Source organism: Nipponia nippon, unplaced genomic scaffold, assembly GCF_047370975.1.
Source record: "Nipponia nippon isolate SJK-2023a ecotype South Korea unplaced genomic scaffold, ASM4737097v1 scaffold_3, whole genome shotgun sequence".
Taxonomy (NCBI): Eukaryota; Metazoa; Chordata; class Aves; order Pelecaniformes; family Threskiornithidae; genus Nipponia; species Nipponia nippon.
Window position 1 is genome coordinate 71300124 of NW_028262347.1, and position 22656 is coordinate 71322779.

The 22656-nt window shown below is 39.0% G+C and overlaps 1 protein-coding gene across 6 annotated transcripts in view; it reads right to left on the reverse strand.

Moving 5' to 3' along the window:
* Positions 1 to 22656, reverse strand: part of LMO3 (LIM domain only 3) — a 60733-nt gene that overhangs the window by 28240 nt on the left and 9837 nt on the right. For all 6 annotated transcript variants that reach the window (XM_087767164.1, XM_087767161.1, XM_009471033.2 and 3 more), the window contains one exon: positions 20779 to 20992. In XM_087767164.1, coding sequence (XP_087623290.1) covers positions 20779 to 20984 — 206 coding nt within the window. In that variant the 5' untranslated portion in view covers positions 20985 to 20992. The remainder of the gene's footprint in view (positions 1 to 20778; positions 20993 to 22656) is intronic.

Consider the following 22656-nt stretch of genomic DNA (forward strand, 5'->3'; position numbering starts at 1 on the left):
TCATCATCTTCCACCAGTTCTGTTCTTGTTATTGTAACCAGTGACTTGTCTGGCACTACTGTATCTTCTGCCAGAACCAGTTGTGTAGCTTTTTGCAATTCCCACACTACTTCAGACACTACCATCATTTGCGGCTTCTCCTGTGGAGGCACGGTGAGGGCCCCACACAGGTCTCAGCAACGTGCCTGGCACTATCCAGGCACAGCATCATCACTGAGAATTTGAAATTAAGGCACAGGACAATCACAGGTGAAATCAACAAATACAGGGAAAGCACAAGAAAGTGAAAAAATAAAGAATTATTCTGATTGGGGTGGTAAGCACTGTGCACAGCACACGAGCAGTTTAATCGTATATAAGTTGTAGGGGGATACCACAGCTATCTTCCGTGGTAGTTCTTAACCAACCGCTGCATTTTTGCCCTCCCAGCAGCTCCTCAGTCTCTGGAAGTTAAAGATGTTAAAATATGTCAGGAATGTATGTTCACATGTTCTCCGGCTGCTGGTTTCAAGTTCATGTCCAATTTCACAATGAATCCATTTACTATCTTTTTTTCCCTGCAGTACTTATTTGGGCCATTTTCCAATGCTCACTGGCAACCTTTCCCCACAGTAGAGTGGTTCAACAGCTGGCCAGATGTGAGACTGCTAGAAAGTTTAATTGCTACTTCTAGGGAAGGGGCAGCTATTTCAATTCAGGCATGTGGCCTTGCCAGCTCAAGGAAGAGGAGGTGGCCATCAGCCTGTCATCTGTTGTTTTAAAGATGATTTCAGCCCAGAGCAAGTTCATTCTGAAACTGGTCACTGAGGGAAAAGAGAAGGATAACCTAATGGAACAACATGATGTTTTTTATGTAATTTAGGCGTTTTATCTGCATCACAAAAGTGTGCTATAATATTGTCAGCTGAGCTCGAAACCTGTCCCTTCTACATTTTAGAAGAACATTATGCATGTTCAAATCAATAGTTCTGTTTAATTTCTCTTTATTTGAGGTTTTATCCAAAAATACTGGTATTTTGTGATTATACTCTGACCAGTACTTTACCCACACTGATCACTACTAAAAAGGAAACTCTTCATAAAGGGACAGAAATCACTATTCATCCAAATATATATATTTTCTTTTTTTTTTTTTAAAGGGTTTTGTAAAAATCTAAAAAATTCACTGTTTGCACAGCGTGTGTGTGAGAGAGAGAATCAATAAAACTACAGTTAAAATTATATTGAAATACTGAGTAATTATAATGCAGAGTGGAACACCCACACATTGCAGAATTCAGGACCTGCAAGTAAAATTGTCTACAAAACCAAAATTGGCTTTGTTGACTTTTATCGCCCTAATCTGTGAGAAATGTAAAAAGCAAACAAAGAGAAAAAGTATTAATAGCAAAAGAAAACTGGATTTGAGACTTATGTTTGTAATAAATCACTGCAACAGAAGTATTTCTTTACAGTGTACAGTACAGCTTAAATTTGGCACCACCTCTTTCAAACCCTGTTGAAATCTTGTGTAAAATGAATATTTAGCTTCAATAATAATTTATTAACTTGAAGGTTTAACAAGTATTTAGACCTTGATACCACAAACATATGACTGATGCCCACCCATTGCCAACACTTAATACAATTATATATGTAGAACCATCTCCAGGTTGAGAGTCCAGAATTCAGAAGTCTGCAAAGGACAAGTTCTTTGTGTGTCTTAAAGGGTACATATGGGCTTGGAACATTTTCATGGAGGGGAGGTAAACAATTAACTCATACCAACAGTAAGTGTTATATGATTGGCAATCTTCAGGAATGTGACTGGCTTTGGATAATTATTTCAGTTATTTTTTCCATTGTGGTGAAAATACTAGTCTTACCGTTAGCGTGGCAAGATGTTCTTTTAGTAGATGAAATGAGGCTATTAGGTGGGGGAAGGGGAATAAGTGAAGAAAACAACAAAAAAATTAAACCTCTCATTACTTTGATGGGAAAAAAGTCGCTTTCTTCCTGCACTATTATGACCATTTATTATTTGTGATTTACTTGTACCTGATGAAAAAACATAGTTAATGAAAAATACAGTCTTTTCCTGGGTGATATCAGAGAATTTTCCTCATGTTTTTTCATTTAAAATAAGAAGCATCTGAATAACTGCTCACTTTTAAAAAATGACTTAACATACATGTTCTATTGCTCTTTCATTTAAACCCTTCAATTCTTCTCATCCCTGGGGAAGATTTTAGTTTGATGAACACAGAAATAGAACGACATTCTGCAAGAATAAGGAGCAGCTCTGAAAAAAGACCCTGTCTCCTATTTTAAGTGTAAAAACAAGTGGCCATATCTTCAAGAGAGCCGGACAGATTTTCCAAAAGTCTCCAAATAAGGAGCTGGCCCCAGAGCACGCCGCCTGTTAAATCTGAAAGCTCTGTGTGCATTAATAGTGTTTACTCAATCTGAAAACCACATTTGTACAGCCAGGATACCCACTCTGGTGCCGCCTTTACTAGACCATCCATGTACTCCAACATCACCATGCATAACCCAAACCCAAACCCTGCTGGGGAGTGCTCTTTCAAGCTTCAAGAGCTCAGACACACACATTTGTACACTTTACTGAATCTGTCAGTTACCAATATAACAGTGTTTATCGTCTGCACAAGTCCAGTATTTTCCATTTACCTTTTAGTGTTTGAGAAGTTAAAGCTTCTTCACCAAGGAAGAGAAGTTGTGATTTTGGTAATTAATTGCACAAGGCAGTTACACAAAAATGGCTTGTCAGTGCCCCCACAGACTGATGTGCATCATGAATTAGCAATTTGCAATGAAGAAATGGGAAGGAGCAAATAAACTCTAGATCAAAATTAGTGACCAATAATTTGACCACTATTAACTTAAAGCAAACATCTGACGATTTAACTGTACAAGGTTAGCTAGCCAAATACAATACAGTATTTGCTCACATCAGTAAACCGTTAATCTCAATATGCTTCTAAACCCAAAGAAAAATATGGAGGAATGCACAAACAGATTCAAATTAACCAGGTCTCACTACTCATTTTATGAAAAGCACTGGGCGTGCCTTGCATCCAAAAGCAACTATTTGTTATGCACTGTAGTGCTACAGCGCTCCATAGCATAAGTAACTGTTTAAAAATCTGAAGCATTCCTAAAATGTTTCACTTAAACATTTCTGCAATAAAATCTTATTGAACTGTTGCTTTTATTAATCTTTTACACACTAGAGACCAAGGGATGCAAGTTTGAGGTTTTTTTCTCTTTTCTCCCTCCTTTTTTTTTTTTTTTTTCAAACTTTACCTACTACTAGCAAATAAACTATCTCTCTTTTTTAATAAAACCATGGCCTTGAGTTTTGGCTCCTTAATAGTAGCCTACATGGTCGACTACCCTTGGTGTTAAATTTTCTTAAATTATATTTCTGTCAGTATATCATTTTTTTAAGCAATGGACCCTATAATAGCAAGCTCTGTTCTGTCAGGAGTACATTTTAACAGCATGACACAAGTATTTTTCACTACAGGAGACAAACAATGATATGTATTACATGCAGTAAACATTGCCTTTGGTACATAGGGTTCTCTTAGCATTCATCTGTCTAAAATTTCGTTGTGTCCTGCACGGGGAAAAAACCCTGCCTCTCATTAACTATTGCCGAGGGCTGTAGGTTTGTAAAGTGCCAACAATGCATTGTCACATTTCTCACAAAACAAAGGCTTGATTGAATATTACAAGAACGGTAGAAACCCAGCAAGGTGGATTAGGGGATATTTTAATAGTAAAAACAAAATAACAAGCCTTTCACTGAGCTGCTTAACTAACAATCTTGTAACCAATTTTTTCTTCCTTAAAACAAGCCCCCTCTCCCCAAAACAAGCAGGAACAAGAACTTTATAAAATAAAGATGTTTTGCACTTAAAATAATAGCATCCTGGCAAGAGGAGAAGAAAAATGGCAATTTTTCTGTGTGGAACGCACCCAACCCTGCAATTTTACAGCACGAGGACTGCAATGGCAGCAGTTCTGAAATTCACAGCAAATTTACATGGGGGCTGCAGTTCAATAGTTAATCAGACTATTATACTCCTATTTATTTGGAAAAACAACTCGTCCGGTGCTGATGCACATGAAGTGCCCTTTAGCTGCGAGGGACCACCCCTGAGAATCTCTCTTCTGTGACATCTTTGCCATACATTATGTGGGTGTCTACGACCTCATGTGAGCCATCTGCAGCAGGGTCAACATTTCTTTTTGTGAGTCGGTAGGTTGGGAGTGGATTTATAAGCGGCTCAACACTGGCACAATTCTCCTCCGATTTCAAAAATCAGCAGGAGCGTGGAGCACTTTCAGAAACCTCATCAGCTTTGCAGAACTCAAACATGACTTTCATCCAGCACCCTAAACTACAAGCACTATAAATGGGTGACACGCATAGAATTATTCACAAGAATAAAATCAATTAAAGTATACAAAATTACTCAGATGCAAAAGCAATGCATTATTTACTTGTTAATTGCTCCTTTAAAGAAATATGACTTTTTTCCCCTGCTTTGGGATAGAATCATCATGGTCAGAAAAGAAAACAAGCAGGACAGACTGAATTTTTTAGAGTTTGGGTAAATTCACTGCTCCACAGAAACATCTTCTGTGGTAGGCAAATCACTCCCAAGATTTTAGTTGTCTCTACTATAAAAACCAGAACAGGACATTTTCTCAGCCTCAAGGGAACAGACACCTCGGGAAGCAAGATAGAAATAGTGCAGTCCCAGGTCCAAATTTAAGGCAAAACTTCCTCACAAACACTTATTTAAAGTAAGCTGAAAGTATCTTGGTTAGATCTTCTGGGCCCAAAGCAGAGAGGACTGCAGCACAAGGTAAAGCAGCTGTCTGTATACAGAGGATAAGGGTAAAGCAAACAACGGATGGAGCTGGGGAGGGACAGAGAGAAAAGGAGAAGAAAATAGCTTTTTAAAAGGTGACAAAACTCCTTAAAAAGTTGTTACAGAAATTACCAGGCATTTTTACTTCCCGGGAATATTTTAAATTAAAGCACTGGCATACAAAACGTCCAGTGGATTGATCAGGAGAGGCAGATACACAACTCTCTATCCTAGGCACATAGTTCATTTTGCATCTGATAACTGTTGGCTGTTGTCAGCGCTGTTTAATGGGTGGGGGTTTTAAAGGAAGAGAAATTTACAGCTGTTTCACAGAGACAGAGAAGAGATCATTTGCTCTACATAGCCTTCAAAAAGAAATATAGAGAGTAGCTGGCATTGGTAAATGCTGAGTTTCCTTGCCAAAGCTTGTAGCCTTATGAGATTCTCTATGCATCTCCTCAGCAGAGCTGAAGAAGATTTGGCTGGAACAAAATTGCTTCTCACCAGCAACATCTGCTACAAGATCTGGAGATCTCTGTCATAATAAAGCCTGTTTTCAGATTCCTGCCCTCCTGTAGGTGCCGAGTGCCAGATGAAGGGGCTGGAACAGGATAAATGGGCTCTGCAGGCTCTGCATCCAACTGAGGGGGAACTGCCGTGAGAATGGGGAACACGACCGTAAACTCCCTTCCAAGGGCCCATCCTACAAACTCTGCTTTGGCAGAACCAAAGGAAGGTTCACAGCAGATGTTCTGGATAGACCTGTCAACATTATGCTGAGCTCCTTTGGCAGCTGAAGCAGCCCAGTGCTGTAAGGGTACAAAAATAACTTCAAGAATCTTAGGTTGAAATTTTGGCACTGGATGGGATCGCAATTGCTGGCCTTTTAACTGTTTCCTGAATAGTCTGTCTAGCCTCCAGTAGGACATCTCTGAGGAGGTTCCCACCAGGGGAGGTTCCCTCACCCTGACAGAAAGGAGCTGGAAAACCTAGGCTGGGAATGAACAGAAAGGACACAGAGCAGAACAGTACGGGGCTACAAGAGGCCATCTGAAAAAAGCACTGCAAGAGGCCAAAGAAGAATCTGGTGCACTGTCACATCAACCAACACTGCTCAGAGAGTTACTGCCCAAAGTCTTTCAGGTGCAGAGCTTGTCTTTGCCTGTCATGACCATTATATGTCAGCTCTGCAGCCTGACCTCTCCCATGCCCTCACAACATGAAAGAGGAGCATTAGCTGCTCTGCTCTCTGCACACAAAAAAAAAATTAATGAAAGCCCAAGGTATTTATATAGGAGGATCCTACCAGAGGTGCTGAGACTGTATCTAGCTTCCCGCTTTGCCTTGAAAGGGCACCTCCTTGAACAGGGGATGGTTGGCCTACCTCCTGCAGAAGGCTTGCCTCCTCCTGTGTAGCCCGCCTTTGGAGGGTTGGTGCTATGCTGTCCAGGAAGAGTCTCTCAAAACTGGAAAGCAGCCCCCTCCACCATTAAAAAAAAAAAAAAAAAAAAAAGGTAATAATCTGACCCATTTGCATTCCTTTTTTTCTAAAGGATGCAATGTCAGGTCATCAGTAACAACGCTGTCTTTAACACAGCTGATCTATAAGGGCTACCAGGTAATTAGGTTGCTTGCTTTCTTGAGACTACGGAAAAAGCCAGAAAGCCCACGGTGGGCACACGGATGGTAACTGCTATGTAACTCTGTAAAACAAGATGCTCACCCATCTGTCCAGAGTCTTGTGTATCCATTCACTTTAACTCTGCTGACAGACACAGGTGGCCAGTCTAACTTCAACATCATAGGTGATGTTGATAGAAAAGATTCCCCCCTCCCCCCCCGTTTTTTACCATAGAAATTAAAGATCCATGCATTTGCTACAAAGCCTTTAAAGCAGATGAAAAATACTCATAAAACTAGATTTAAATCACCTCACCTTTAGTATATCATCCCAGACACTTCACAACTGCTGGAAAAGGTGTTGACTAATCCTAAATAAATGCATACAAGGGTTAAAACAGAGACAGACTTCACATGCCGCTCACAGTTCTGTATCAGTGCAACAGCCAAATGTAAACCAAAGTCCTCGGCTAGTGCTACCACAAGATTTTAGTATGGAGATTGAAGACAAAGCTGGGGACCTGCTCACCTTCGTTGTGCATCAAACTAATAGCAATAATGGGAGAACAAGGAGGGAAGGAAAAAACATGCTGGATCTTGCCATAGCCATTACTGTGTAACCTCCAGTGTCCTCAGACACATTGCTCCTTTTCCCTAACTCCTGACACCGTACCTCCCCACTTCAAATTTTGGGTAAAGCCTTAATAAAGCTCCGACATCCATTGTCAAAACTCACAAACTAAAAATTCTGTGCTTTAGTGCAAGGAGCGACTCAGCTTGTGTGACTTTTTGGAATCACTGCAGCAAGTTGTGAATGATGTATGAAATGAAAAATCCCTGCTCACTGCACACAATTCAGATAGTAAAATCTCCCTGGAGCATTAAAAAAAAAAAACCACTTAAATGTGTCATTTTATTTTTGTCCTGTGCCCAGAAGACTCCCTCATCTCTCCCCAAGAACATGCAGATACCTCACCTATCACCAGAGAACAAGAAAGCACACTCGGAGCTAAAGTAGATTGGTTCAGTTCACACAGTGTTTCCAGGAAAAGATACAGGAACCTGGAGCAAACCAGACAGAATTATATTGGAGATATGTTCAGGCCTCTCTCCAAACACATTTTTTTTTTGGTCATTTTTTAAAGTAATATCTAATCTCATCAGCCTGACTCTTTAACTTGATTGACCTTTGGAGATTGCATTAAGGAAGAAAAAACAGCATGCTCAATATAGTTAGGACCATGAGAAAAAACATTAGATATAAATATCATGTGTGTGACTAGACATCATTTATGTTTGGACAAATATAGCAACATGCTTTGACTTCAAGCCTTTATTCTTTCTTGGCCCTTTACTGGAACTTTTTTCCCAGCCTGCCTTTGGTGTTGACCTTGGTCTGCTGCCATAATTTAGCCATCTTCTGACTTGCTGCATGTGCTGCTTTCATCTGTTTTCTAGCGAGCTCCTGTTAATATTTTTCATATCCTTATTATAGTAGAATGCGATAGGACTTTTTTCTTGTGGGTTTATTTTGTGAGGGTGGGAGGTTTGGCAACAGTGATGCAGAACACAGAGAAAGGTTGGGTTACTCCCAAGAGAGATTTCTTCCTTACCAAAACTTCTGCATGCGACGGGCAGCCTCTGTTCACCCACCCTCACATCCAGAATGACAGAGGATCTCCAGAATTAATCTTGCAGCAAAGCCACTCAGATTGGAGCACACGGACTGTCACTCTTTCCCAATCGCTAAAAAGTGGGGAGTTGTCCAGTTTGATGGTGTTCCCTTTGAGCACAAGAAGGATGGAAAATTGACAACAAGACTGCAAGTCTACGGAAGAGCGATCTGCCCAGATGCAGCTGTCTTGGTGACTGCATTTAGTTTTAGGAACAGAAAGCAAGGGTCCCATTTAACGACAACTGATGTTGTCTTCTCTTGACAAGTTTTCTTAAATTTGCAATTTAATAATTTTTCCTCCCCAAATATTACTGATGAAGAAGGACAGTCGCCTGCATCAGCGTCACGTTTCTGTCATCTTTGGCATTCTGAAATTTCAGGGAAAGCAGAGAAAAAGGTACAGCTGTTAACCCTTTTACTTCTCTAGCTTCTTCATATAAAAACTAGAGCCATACCTACACTTCTGCCCCTCATACACAGTAGAAGGAAGAAGGGACTACAGTGCTCACCAAACACATGCCACTGAAGCAGGGGCAGACACAAGAACTTTGCAGTGCATCCTACACCCATCAGCAGTGGTGTCTTCAACAAGAAACACTGCAGTGAGGCTAAATTAGCAGTAATTGCTGTACATTGGGTTGTTTGGTTGTTTTTTGTTTTTTGTTTTTTTTTTTTCCTGTGACAAACCAAGAGGCAGCCAGCAAATACACTGGTAATGTCTGTTCTATTCCTCCTATCAGGAAGATGCCATCTTGGGATGTCACCACCCAATTTGGAAAGCGAGGCATTGCTGGAAGCTACTATAGCGCATGGGCTATGGAATTGTGCTTTTCAATGCCTTTTCTTAACAGACAAGCACACTGGGTCTAGGTTAGATTTGGTTCCACAAGAGGTCAGCTAGAGCTTAAGGATTCAAAGAAGCAGTGCTTAAAAGCATGCATAAAATGGTTCTTCAAAGTTTGGGAGGTAAGAGGGTTGGTTCTCAAGTGCCTTTCAGGGATAGTGGTTTCCAGGCTTACACTGACAAAAATCACATCTTTCCACTTACGCAAGATTTTCTGGGAAAACTAAACATGCTTGCAGTTATTTTCTAAATTTGTTTCCTTCCCATTCCATTTTTTTTTCTTCTTCTTGGGGCGGGGGGAATGGAAAAGGAATACTTGTCCCTATACCAGCCTTCTGATACTCTGCTAAAAGCAACACTATACTACTTATATAATATTGACAGTATTGCACAAATAAGCCAAACAGGAGGCATGTAGGAGTTGTTGGCAAGAACTAACTTTTCCAAAAACCACACCTTAAAACCAGAAGGATCAGCTTATGAGGAGAAAGAGCTGGACTTTAGAAGAAAAAGGTTTGTGGCAGTTAAAATGAAAGTATCAGACAAAAAAAGTCACAGAGTGGTTGTACATCTGCTAATATAACCTTACACATATTTATACACACACATATATAAAATAGATAAAAATTACTTTTTTAACAGGTCATGGGAAAAACCATTTATCTGCCAATACAGTCAGACTATGTGATTAATAATAAGATTACTTAGGATAGTTGGTTCCAGAGTTATTTGTTCAGACACAGTACATTCCTATCAAGACTGATAATCTGACAAATTACAGTAAATTTTGCAAATATATACTAGCTTTTATTCAGAGTAAACCTCAGGTATCTTTTAGTAAAGGAGGGAAAAGAAGTGGATGAAAGCAATCATCTGCTTACCATAGCAGGAAAAGGTTGTATTTCTTCTGCTCACCCTCAAACTATTCAACAGCCAAATTGTTAAAGAACTCGCAACAGGCACTACCACCTAGCCTACACATTTCAGATGTGCTCTTATAAAATATATATGTATATTTTACCTATAATTATCAGATGAGAACCTACTTAAAAGACACAAGGAATAGGGAGAAGACCGCGCTGTTGTGGCTATTACAGGAAAATGCTCAGGCTGTGCTGCACCTGGAGATGGAGAGTAATTGGGACCCTGACAGGGACACATCAGGGATCATAATGAAAGGCCTCAGAAGAGCACAGAAGACACCCACCGTTGGATGTGTGCTCATGAAGTAGTCATTTCTCTTTGTTTTGCTCGCTGACTCTTTTTACTAGTGGTTCACTCCGCATTATGACTGAATTAGGTAAGGAGGTGCTGGGGGAAGCGCTCTTGGCTAACTTCAGACTGCAGCCAGGCTCATTAAAACCAGCACATTGGCTGCAATGTTTGCAGCATTTCCTCTAGGTTCTAAGATTGTTTTAATAAGTGAAATTCTGAGCAGAAAGAATATATTTTAATTTACTTTTTAGTGCTCCCTGTTGCAAGTATTCAATGTCATGCTGGATTTTTTTTTTAATACTATATGGAGCATAAAAATGCATGAATTTAATATCTTAATAAAAATGAACACATCCTTCTAGAAGCCCGAAGCTGCTAAGTACACAGGACAGGTTCATTAGCACAATTTTGGAGCATGAAGAGGAAGTGAATTGAGAACCCAAGATTCACAAACATCAACACAAAATCCCAGGGCTTTTTAATAAAGTCTTGTCCCACCTTCTACCACTCGCTGTCTCCCAGGAAAACCGTGGAGAGAAGAGCCCGTGAGCTGCCAATGGATTGTAGAGACAAGCCTAGAATTAGACCCTTAAATCATCCACCAGCACCTTGATTTGGGGGTGGTGGTATGTAGGATTAGCATACAAATAACCATCCTTTCCGTCAGAGAGAAACAGGGCAAGGTTGTTACAGGTGTCAAAACTTTGATTGACATCCTAGACACGGCAGCAAGGTGCCTGGCCAGGAGCAGAGTTGTGGGTTTGAGTTTTCCTGGACCAGGGGGCCAGGGAGGGATGTCATGCTGTGGGTAGGGGTAATTGCTGTGCAGTACATAGCACAGAAAAAACAAGGACACAGCAATTCAAGATAGGTTTGCAGGCAAAGCCATTCCAATTTTAAATATTTGGCTTTACTAAGGCATGTTTCTAAATTAATAGGCCCTATAGCTTTCAATAGGATTATTCAGGGTACGTCAAGTCAAGCATGTAGTATACATTTGTAGGATTAGAGTTAATGTTATTTTAGTATCAAGCGTTCTTACATATATCAGATTACAAATTAAATAAGGAAGCCAACAAAAACTAGTGCAGAACAGCTCCTTATTGAGACTGCCCTCCCCCTGCCTGACACTTTATATAAGGCAGACACATTAGGCTTATAAAGATTTCTTTGAAGAGTTTTGGGGACTTTTTTGTAAACCCAAATCTCAAATCCTAGAAACTTCTGAATTCTGTGTAAGATTTGTTTAACACAAATTAGAAAGTAGAGAAATGCAATTTGTTTCTTTATGGGAAAATGAATTTTTACGTTTTCTGCTAAAACAAACAAACAAACGAAAAATCTTAATTTTTTAATGCAAATTTTGAGAAAGACTAGTAGCTCTGAAGGTAACAGTCCTGACTTCAGAAACACAAGGCTTATGTAGAAGCAACCACAGTGACAGAAGATATGAACTAAAACAATAATTCACAGTGACTGCAATTATTATTACCATCTGTAATCTGTAGCCTGTAACTCACTTAAACTATCACTACCTAGAAATCCTTCCTAAAAATTTATTGAAAAGACAAAGCCAAGTTCAGTGATTGTTACTGGAACTATTTTTAGAAGTTGATCAGCAATAATATATTCCTCTGTTTCTTAGAGCAGATGTGTTTAAAAGGGGGGTTAATTATTAAATCTATATTTGCATCAACTTTTCTCTAATACATACCTCTCTTTAAGGTATCTGCAAAGAAATAACATTATAAAATAAAAATAACATTTATTTTTTCCCATGATGGAACAATAATACTGTTCAATGCAGGGCTACAATATAATAAATACTGTTCACTAAACTAGAACCCGAGACTCTGTGTATGCTGATATTTATGGCTTGGAAGCTTGTCTTGAACAAAAATCAGCTTTGATTCACAAGCATTTTGCACATTTCAGTATCAAGAGAGAAAAGTGATAACTCCTGTACATAAAGTCCAAAGGTTCCAGCTTTGTTCAGAACAAAGGTGTGATATGAAAGCAGCGATACAAGAGCAAGAGAATATTTGCTACCTGGTATAGTATAGGGTCTTCCTAATTAGTCCAATATATTGTTACTTACAGTATATCCAAATGTATATCTTGACTTATTCACTTACTCTTACTGCCCCAAATGTAGAAAAGATACAATAAAATCCCTGACATTCCCTGCTCTCGCCCCCCCGAAAATAATTTTATCTTTGCATGTTGTGCAATTCTCACTTTCATCTACTATGTGCCAACATAAGACATTACCATTTTTGCAAAAGGAAAGATGAAAAGCTTAAATTCCAGTACTGCAGAATGCCACTTCACTCAAGACCTGCAGGAGAATTTCCGGAGGAACATCATTCCAGAGCTGAACATGCCCTTCTCTTTCATAAAAGTAGCAATTTTCTGCTAGTGAAAAGTTCCCTTGTGTTGTGTTTTGTTATAAAAATAGATAAACAGGGTTCACTGTAATCCCAAAGGAAAATATTTTGCAGTTAATAATCGGGACCATTGTATAGGTGCTAAATACTCTCCAGTTGCTGGTAGCTGCAGTTCTGATGTGAAGCTGCAAGAAGGACTGATTTGTGAATATGCTATGCTGGCACTCCATCATGACATTTTAGCACATGCTTAAATTAAGCCTGCAGCTAACCTTACTGATTGCCACCGGGCTATTAAGATGCTTAATCGTTAGCGTACATTTAAAATCAGTCTTTACTGGTTTTAGAGAAGACGGGACCATGATCATATTGCAAGTACCTGTAAAACATGGGGTGCAGAATTCCACCACGATTTCTGCCTAAATATATGCTTAAGTATCATACCAAGCAGACGTGCAGAGAGGACATGAGCATGGAGAGCTTGCAAGGTATCTTAGCTGTATATCATTTCATTTTGATACATGGCTTGCTAAGGATCAAATTTGGCTGAACTATTTACCCTGTTTGAGCAATTTATATCTTCACTAGTATGTGGTCAAGATCTGATAGTACTTTCGTGAATTTTTGACCCAGGATATGTTTCAGGGTTTTTGTTTGTTTGTTTTAATACCTTTCTAAATATTAAAAAGAAGCAGAACCAGCAGTTTCTGCAAATCCAAATTTTAATTATTTCTAGCCCATTAAGGCCTTTTTTTTTTTTTTTTTTTTTTTGGCCTGATCAAGTACAGCTAGCTCTTCCGTCCATCCTTTTTCAGGAAGACGATAATTTGATAGAATCATATATACGTCTAAAAAAGCAGCACATTCTAGAGATGACTTAAACAGCCTTTTCTCTTTTAAAATATGAATCCACTGATACCCATAGCCATTTTAAAAAGTACCAATCTCATACAATGAGACTCAAGTGTCCAAAGGCTAATTGATTCATAATATGCAAGAAGCAGCCTCAGGAAGGTGTAAAACAACAGTACCAGAGTTACGTTACAGGGAAGTAGGTGTAAAACATGCAAAACGTTTTGACAACATAGACTCATTGCTTCAGATATTTGTGACTGAAAAACTTCAAGAATTCAAGAATATTTTGACCAGAAAAAAAAAAAAGTAAGCTTGTGACTATTACTTAGATTTATTTAAAAGGTCATCCATTTTCATACTAAGGAATCCACTGGGAAGTTAGCCATCAAAAAACCAATGCATTTAGTAAGGTATACCCAAAATATGGATTCTTAAGGACAGCGATAGTTAAGACCAATTTCATTTAGAAATCATTTGACTATTGCATACCGTGTATTTTAGTTTCCAAATTCGCCATGAATACATCTAACTTCAGTGAGAAATTAAGAGAGAAAGCAATTCCTAAAGTCAGGAGGGCTGAAAGCGCGTAACGATGTTGTCCATTTTGATTGTTACGTATTATTCCAACATTCACATCAAGAACGAATGCTATATATTATCTGGAACATTTGAAGACTATAGCAAATACAGTGTAACAAAATTCAGTAAGAAATTTTTTTTTTTTTTTTTTGCTACATAGTAGAGACATGCTTTTCAGTTTTGGGTAAAATATCCACCAAAAAAATTAAAGTAATTAAATAATTAAAATAATTTAAATTTTTATTTCTTTCTTTCCTTTTTTTTTTTTTTTTTCCAAAGAACAGATATGTAGTAGAAATCAGAACTTCTTAAAGGCCTCTCTGTGCTATTGCTCTTAAAGGCAATAAGAGCTAAATATTCTTCTACTACAGTATAAATAGATGCATTGTTTCACATACGCTTCTGGCCAAAAATGTAGAAAGTTCCCAGTTAAACCTTGGCTGTCAAATCACATGTCATAATATAGTTGATAATATTTACTCCTGAAGCAAATCATTTTAACATGGGTATTATTTTAAACATATTTCATAAAAACACTAGTGTCAAAGTCAGTTCTGAGGAAAAATTCAGCAAGGAGGAAACCAAGAAAGGTGCATTTCTTTTAAAAGATGTTACAGAAAATACTAAGCAGACCAATAGAATTGTTGTTCTTTCACCAAGAGCATTATCCCATCCCCTGACACTGCAGACTTACCTAGGCTGCCCCAAAATCACCGCTTTTATGAAGCTTTATTGAGCTGCTATGTATTGACAAAATCTGTGTAGTAAAATAATTTTCCATCAAAATACACCATACTGTAGTAAGGTAATGAAGAGCTGTAGGACAGGCTTTAAGAGGTACTGTACTTTCATCTGAAAAGTCTCCTGAAATTCTTTGAACGTTTCCAGGGGATTAATGAGGTATTTTGACAACACACGAGAAGCATCTGGTTTTCAAGAAGCCTTATAAGAGGGAACATTCACATTCTTGGAAATTAAACTGTGTATTTTAAGCCACTAAAAATAACACAATTATTAAAAATTTGGCAGCTCTGAAGAAAAATACCAGCAGATACGGGGAAACACATGGAACTACTGAAGAGCGTCAAACTTGAGTACACACATTTTCCAGCATTTCAACATGACTTAAACACCAATTTTAACAGCTTAATTGAATGTTTCTTATTAAAAGCTATCACAGATGAACTAAAATAAGAACAAGCTAGACTAGCCAGGGTATAGCTAAATCAAAAGCGTTATTGCAAGTCGGGTGGATTAACTGGGCGTACGTGCATTACTCTCCTTGTAGTACACCCTTATCCCTTCCAGAACTGTTAAGGTGTTTTGAGGGTTTCAAAACCTTTGGCAATTAGTAGGAGAGTATTATTGCTTATTGCCTTTTTTTTTTTTTAAGACATGGTAAATGATACAATTAATGTAAATTTAGGAGAACATTCATCTCACATACACAGCAAAATTAGTATAAGCAGACTGTTACACCTACCATTTTTATATATTTTTTAAAATATTTTTAGGGCCTATTCCTGCAAACTAGTATTCCCTTGAATACTTCAATGCATTGCAACAAGGATATTAGTGTATAAATAAGGGTTCAGTTCTACAAAGCTTTAGCGAAGAAAGCAGAGCTCTCTCAAGCCTCGCTTCTGTAAATACCTCAATATTCCTGAAAACTCGGAGTGCTTAAATCTTTAAAGATCTACCCTTATTTAATCAAGCTAGGCAAGAAACATACTGAGGTATCGTTTTGTAAACACCTTATAACCCAATACCTGTGAAAATATCCATATAGAGTATATACGCATTTAAGAGAGCTGATACCTTAGGTTGCAATACTTAATGTGCACTTTCCACGACATGAGAGAGAAATAGGATCTGCTAATCAGCACCAAGCCACAAGACATTTTAAGTCTAAGTACTCCCACGTAATAATTTTTTTAAATAATAATTGCCTTTAGAGTGCGAGCAGTTGTACAGGAAATGGCTGCTTCCTAAACTCTACTCTCTTCAGTCTGCACCCTTTCACAAGCTAAATATTTTACAGAGGCAGCGTCTTTACAATGCTTATGGTTGAACACTTTACTTTCTGTGGTCACGTCTCATTATTTACAAGATCTCATCCCATGTATTTATTTTAAATACTTGGCTTGTCTCAGGTCTTCGAACCAGCAAGTGGGGAAGGAAAAACCTAACACGATATGTCCTTTCTTCAGGAACGGCGATCTACTCATCTTCATAGCTATTCAGTGGTACTTTTAAAGTCTGCAGTACATTTATGAGCAAAATCGATGCCAAGGTTGGGTGGCGGGGTGTTAGACTTCTGTATCTCCATCTTCCACATTCCTGATAAGGTTCTAGATGTGTTTAAGGGCAAAAATTCCACCCCAATATATTAGTTTTGTTAATCCTTTTCCTATGATCTGTTTGCCTGGCTAGGGAAATTATGCAAAAAGTAATAAAAGTTCTAATTCAATTTCCATGTTAAGAGATGGATTTGAAAAAAAAAAAAAAATCAGAAACCATATTCTTTGTGTTTACGAAGAGATATGCACTCCAACATTTAGTGTCATGGAGCTGGAGTTAAAACCAGAAACGGTGAAGATAATTTAGCTGCATGAATGCCTGCTCTTCAGCAAAATGCTGCCAAAATTAAATAGGAATGAAACAGCACTTTGTAGTCATTGGTCGCTCAGCAGGGTTTGCGTAGTTAAAAACCTAAGTGAAAAGGGTGATTGACCTACATTGCTACTAGCTTAGCACAGCTGTACTTTCATATTTTTGCTGCATCCGAGGAAGCTCATTATTTAATACAACTGAGTTACATGTAATTGTTGGTCTTTCATTTTACACTTTTAGGGGCCAGATATTAATCTCAAATGTGCGGCAGGCATTACTGTGCATCTGGAAATATCCACGGCTGCCCATTTGCACACAAGGCTAAGAGACGGGACTGTACACAGTTGCACCTGAAATGAAGAGGCTGCCCAGGGGTAGGAGGACCTAACAAATATACAGAAATCAATGAGCAGATGGAACAGAAAGCAAATCCCTTGGCACCCCAAAGGCAAACGCTCTGCTGTTTCCTTATTGTTTTGAGCTGAAGCAGCCTAGAACAAACAACCAAAGTGCATTTCACACAACTCATACCTGCGGTTTAAATAAGTAATAACATTCCAGTTAACAACCAGTTTGACATGTTAACAGCCCAAAGGCTGTTAACATAACGACTGGTCATTAATGGCAGTAATGACAGATTTCAAAGGGAATATTGTGCTTGTAAATGGACATGCTGCCAGTCAGAAGAGAGGCCAGAGCAGGACAGGCTGATACATTAAGATGTCACTGTACAGCTCTGGAGGGAAAAAGAAAAGGGAAAAAAAAAAAAACCCTTCTTGCATATTTCACTTACTGTAAATGGACTTGAAATATTGGTGTAAACCTACGTTCCTTAAATTAAGTTTTCACTTTCTAACCCAAGAGTGTATAAGCAGGAGACAGAAGCCTGCAGGGGAATTATACTCTGCATATCATTTTCACCGAGTGTGCTATTTCTAACATTGAGTCCTTTCTTTACTCAAGTCAGTTCTCATCCTCATTAACAAAACAGAGCTCATTCTTGCTGTGGCCACCCTATTACCCTCGGTGTCGTACACCACCTCTGAAACCACTGGAGTAACTTACATGAATCAGATTCCAGGGTAAAGCCTCTCACACCCAAAGTATCTTCCAAGCTCATTACCTCATTAAAGATTTCTTCCATCCCCTCAAATCCCACCCAACCTGGAGAAAAAGGTTTTAATATAGTAAAAGTAACTAATTTTACCAAAGGAGAGAGCTAAAGCTAAGCAAGTTTTGAAGTTCTGAGGATACAGAGTATTTATAAAAAGCTCACCAAAGTGGGTACCTCAGGGCTCAAACGCAGAACACAAGCATGCACCAGGGCCGAGGGAGTGTTTAGTTTTTTGGCAGGCATCTCTCAATGAGAGATACTGGAAGTATCTTTGCAAATAGCCAAAGACACAATCACACAGTTTGCAAATTTAACCATGAATGTTAAAGCACCCAAACTGGCTACATTATTGCTTATAGCATCTGTAGAATGGCTGTCTTATTGAAAGACATAATGAACACAGAGAGACAAGTTAATAAGCAATTTTACTCTCTATAGTTTCATGCAAGCCACATGTCCTCTAGAGGGCACCACATAAATTAATAGGAAGCTAGAAGAGTTTTATATGTAGCAAAGACTCGTTTTATGGTTAAAAAGAAAAAAAAAATTAAGAGGATAGTTTGAAACTGTAATTGAACCCTAATCTGATCATTAGTACAAAGTAATTTGTTCTTTAAATTCGTATCAATTGGGTTGCTAAATATGAAAGCTTATTTGACTACAAAGCTAGAGAACATTCAACTAGTTTCTACATTAGCATTAAAAAGATCACTTTTATAGGTTCACTGCATAACTAAGTAGATAAGATGCAATGAGGCAAATGACTATCTGCAATTACCTTAAGTGCATCAGTTTGAAGTTTAGTGTAAATACCAAGTTTAAATCTATGCACTCACAAGAATCACTAAAAAAAGGCTCATGACAAGATAGCTTCATGAAGACTTGATAAACTCAGAGACAAAAATCAGAAACATCTTAAAACTGATTATAGGATTTCTCATGTATGCTGGTTTCACTGGTGCAAAATATTGTGTGTTAACGGATAACTGAAACACCAGTTTTGAATGTGGTCATCACAGATAAAAATATACAGTCTCCTTTCTCTGAATCACTTAGTATGAATTTTAACAATCTGTTAGCAAAATATTTACTCCTGTCAGAGCTTCAAAGACCAGAGAGCAACAGTGTGTGTGTGTGTACATCTATACTAGAGAAACGCTTTGCTCATATCTCTACTACTAGATCACTTTTAGTTTTGATTTTAAACATTTGATTTTAAAACATTGGATCTGCTGCACTAGCACTTGGGAGATTCAGTAAGTTCAAAGTCTCCAGTAGATTTGGAACTCAGATCAAAGAGCCATAGCAAAGTTTTCTCACTCCTGCAGTCACTCGTTTTAGAAAGATTCTTAAAATGGGTTTTAAAAATTAGGATAAGTGTTACCTTCCCCCCAGAAGCTGTTCTGCCCCCTCTCTATAGACACATGCTTTAAGACCACAAGTGACCTAGGTTCATGTACAACAATTCCCTTCTATTCAAACTGTTCCCTGCCAATTTTTAAAAGTAAGGTTTTGTTACCTACTTCTTTGGCAGCTTTAACACAACGGCTTTAAGATGCAGACTCTGCGCTAAATTCCCAGCACTCTATCTTGTGTTCATCAGTTTTAATGGGTAGGAGAGCACTTTTACTAGTAAGTAGTCCAAGCCCATGCCTGAAGAACCCTGATCAGCCGTGCAGCCCCAGCTCAACTAATGCACAACACGTTTGCGAAGGTTTGTGTTCCACTCTAGAAAAAAACAGGTTGTAACGTGGAGAGCCAGGGTACTAACAGCTGTTAATAACGCTTTAGTCTTAATTCCTGTTCCAACCTACCCATGCTATACAACTTGGGAACTGATCAGCATGTGGGAACCTCCTATTTGGTACCTGTGCTTAAACTGAACTTGTAAGTTAACTCAAAGAGAATTTTAATTTTTCCCCAATGTATTACTGACTTGAATGTCCCTTTAAAAGGAAAAGATTTCACTACAGGGGCAGGGGAAATATTCCCAGAAGTTCACGTTAGCCTGGAGCAGCTAGTCTCATTAGGCCCCCCCTACAGGGATTGGAGGAAAGGTGCTCCTATAGGAAATAGGTGCTCTGAATCACCCCAGAGGAGACTTTTCTCTCTATTTACTATTGAGAGTCTAGGGAGATTAAACTTCCTGATTAAACTCAGCTCCTGCAAATCAGCCCTATTTATTCACATACAATCTGCAGATAAACTAGCCTGGTGCTGCTCATCAGTACTTTGCTACAAGTTATACCTCAAATACTTTTGAGAACGAAGCTCCACAAGCAAACAAGAAGACAGAAAAATCAGGTGATGATTTGCTATCTCTGAGAAGTGGCAACAGGTTACCCAGCATCCCACCCAGGTCACCGAGTTAAATCAGGACGACAGTGGGTTTGAGCCTTCTAGCTAAGGCTCAAATTTAGCCGTCTAGCTAAATAACCATATATGGTTATTTAGCACAGGGAAGAGAGTTGATCATCTTGGTCCAGCTTCTAACATCTAAATGGCATTCATAACATTCATAAAAGCTTCCAGTGCCACAAATGAAATCCCTTGACAAACTAAGAGGACAAAAGCGGGTAAGTGAAGACAAGTGAAGCACTCCTCACAGAGGTCAAACTGGAGCTGGTGAAAACCACGTGCGTGGTTTCAGGCCACTACACCTGGCCACCACCGTGCTGCTAGGAGGAGGAGACCACCAGCTCCCCGGGAGCGTGGTGCTGTGGGAAGCACGGGAGGGTTTACCCTCTTCCTCTGAGCACAGGACCCCAGTATTAGCATCAGAAAACTGGCAACCACCTGCACAGCTTGATTACATGTGCTTTTTGATTCAGATTTTAGTTTTATCTCCATATGTCAGTATTTGTTTTCTCATCCTCCACATATACTCGGCCTTGCAGCCCTCAAGTACCACTCATGCAATAGCAACTGCATAGGAAGAACTGAACAGATTGACCAAGTTTGTCAGTGAACTTAAGAAGGACGTGGCCTACCTCAGATAGTCTCTGCGACAAAGGATAAGGTTGGCTTTGGTGTACAAGGTAGAGCCCACCTCCCCCAGGCGACAGTCACAGCAGGCACACTTCAGGCAGTCTTCATGCCAATATTTGTCCAGGGCCTTTAGAAGATACCGGTCTTTAATCTTACGGTTGCAGCCAGCACAACCTTTCGGCTTGGTGTCTGGCTGGACTGAGAGCATTTGTATACCTGAAATACAACAAGACAAGAGTGAAAATAGATATTCTCTTGAGTGCAAGTCTCGCCCTTTTCTTCCTCCACCTCACCGCTCCCCCCACACCCAGTTCATTAAAAAGGCAATCGTGCAGATAGGATGAAATACTCTAGATAGTCCATAGCAAGCTGAAAAAAATGTTAAGATAAATTTGAGAGCAGAAACTTCCACTGCTCTCAGTTCCACAGCTTCTCTTTAACACCTCATTTACCTGGTCTCTTTGCTGAAAAGAAATAGGATTAAAAAGTTAAAATGAAAAATTAACACAGTTCCATTGAAAAGTCATCCACTTTCACCGAAAGTATCCGATATTTAGCAACCAAAAATTTAAACAAACAGCATATCTGTGATGGCAAACATAGCTAAATCTACACATTTGGACCTATTTGCACTGTCTTTATAAAATATAAAAGCACTCCACTTCTAAAGAAGAAAAGACTGAAGCTATTAGAGGCACAGGGCCAGAGTTTCAGGGAGGTTTGACACACACATTTTGGTGCTGGTGGGGGTGGTGGTTTGTTTTTTAAGATTTCGGTTCTTCTTAGACACATGAATGATGCAATCAGATTTCCAGAGACTTCAGTACCAGCATCTCTAGTTACAACCTGCAGTGTAAGGAACTTCTGAAAAATCTGATTTTAAATAATCTGTACAAGGTCGGAGAGTTGCTAGTTTGTAAAGGAAAAAAAAAAAAATTAAATAAAAAAACACTGCCCCGCTTTCCAATCCCAGTTTTAGCCAGTTCAGGACAAGGAGTACAGTAGTGTCCATTAAGTATGTACACCTTTCAAGGTAAAAGCAGAGTCCGTTTAAATAACAATTCAAATGTCTGAACCACTGTTTAAGGGACGGCACTGGTAAAAGTGGAACACAGTTCAGCGATGGTATGCAGAGCACCGCAGCCAGTTTCCAGAGATCCATACAAAAACTGATTGCCCTGAGTTTTACAGTAAAAAGGGGAGACAAGGTCACTGCCCCAAAGCGCTTACAGACTGGTCTGTCTTGGTTAATCGCATGAAGTGCGATCCCATTACACTCAGACGAATTCTCTTAAAGCCATTTCTTAGAATAAGCAAAATCATAGCCCTACGGATGCTTTGTTGGACATCAAACAGGCACCGGAGAGAAAGAAAGAACTGACACGCAGTTCAATTATTAGGTTATCTCACTGTTTTAAAGCCAATCCGAGATGTAGCTTAAAAAGAATGCTACTCATTAGAGCGCATCTGAATACTACAATGAGAATTTGTCAAGACTAGGGAACGAATGCTGTTGCCAACAGGCAAATCCTACCCCAAAATTCAGGGTATGGCACCCTGTTATTATGCAGAGACTCAGAAAGGTCAAATAGAGTCTCGTAACAAAGAAAAGCAAATTCAAGAGCTCCTCATCAAGAATGCTCTACTACCTACTGTTAAGAAAGCTTTACAGTCCCAGCTTCTATCAAATGATCTCAGTTGGTGCTGTAACACACCACTACAGTCAGGCAGGCTTAGGGAGCTACAACATGAACAAGTTGGGGTTTGGGTTTTTGTTTGGTTTGTTTGTTTGTTTGTTTTTTAAAGGTCTCATAAGGAAAACACGAAAATGAGTATAATCCTTGAAACAATGGTACAGTGTGCCTGTACGGATATTAGCG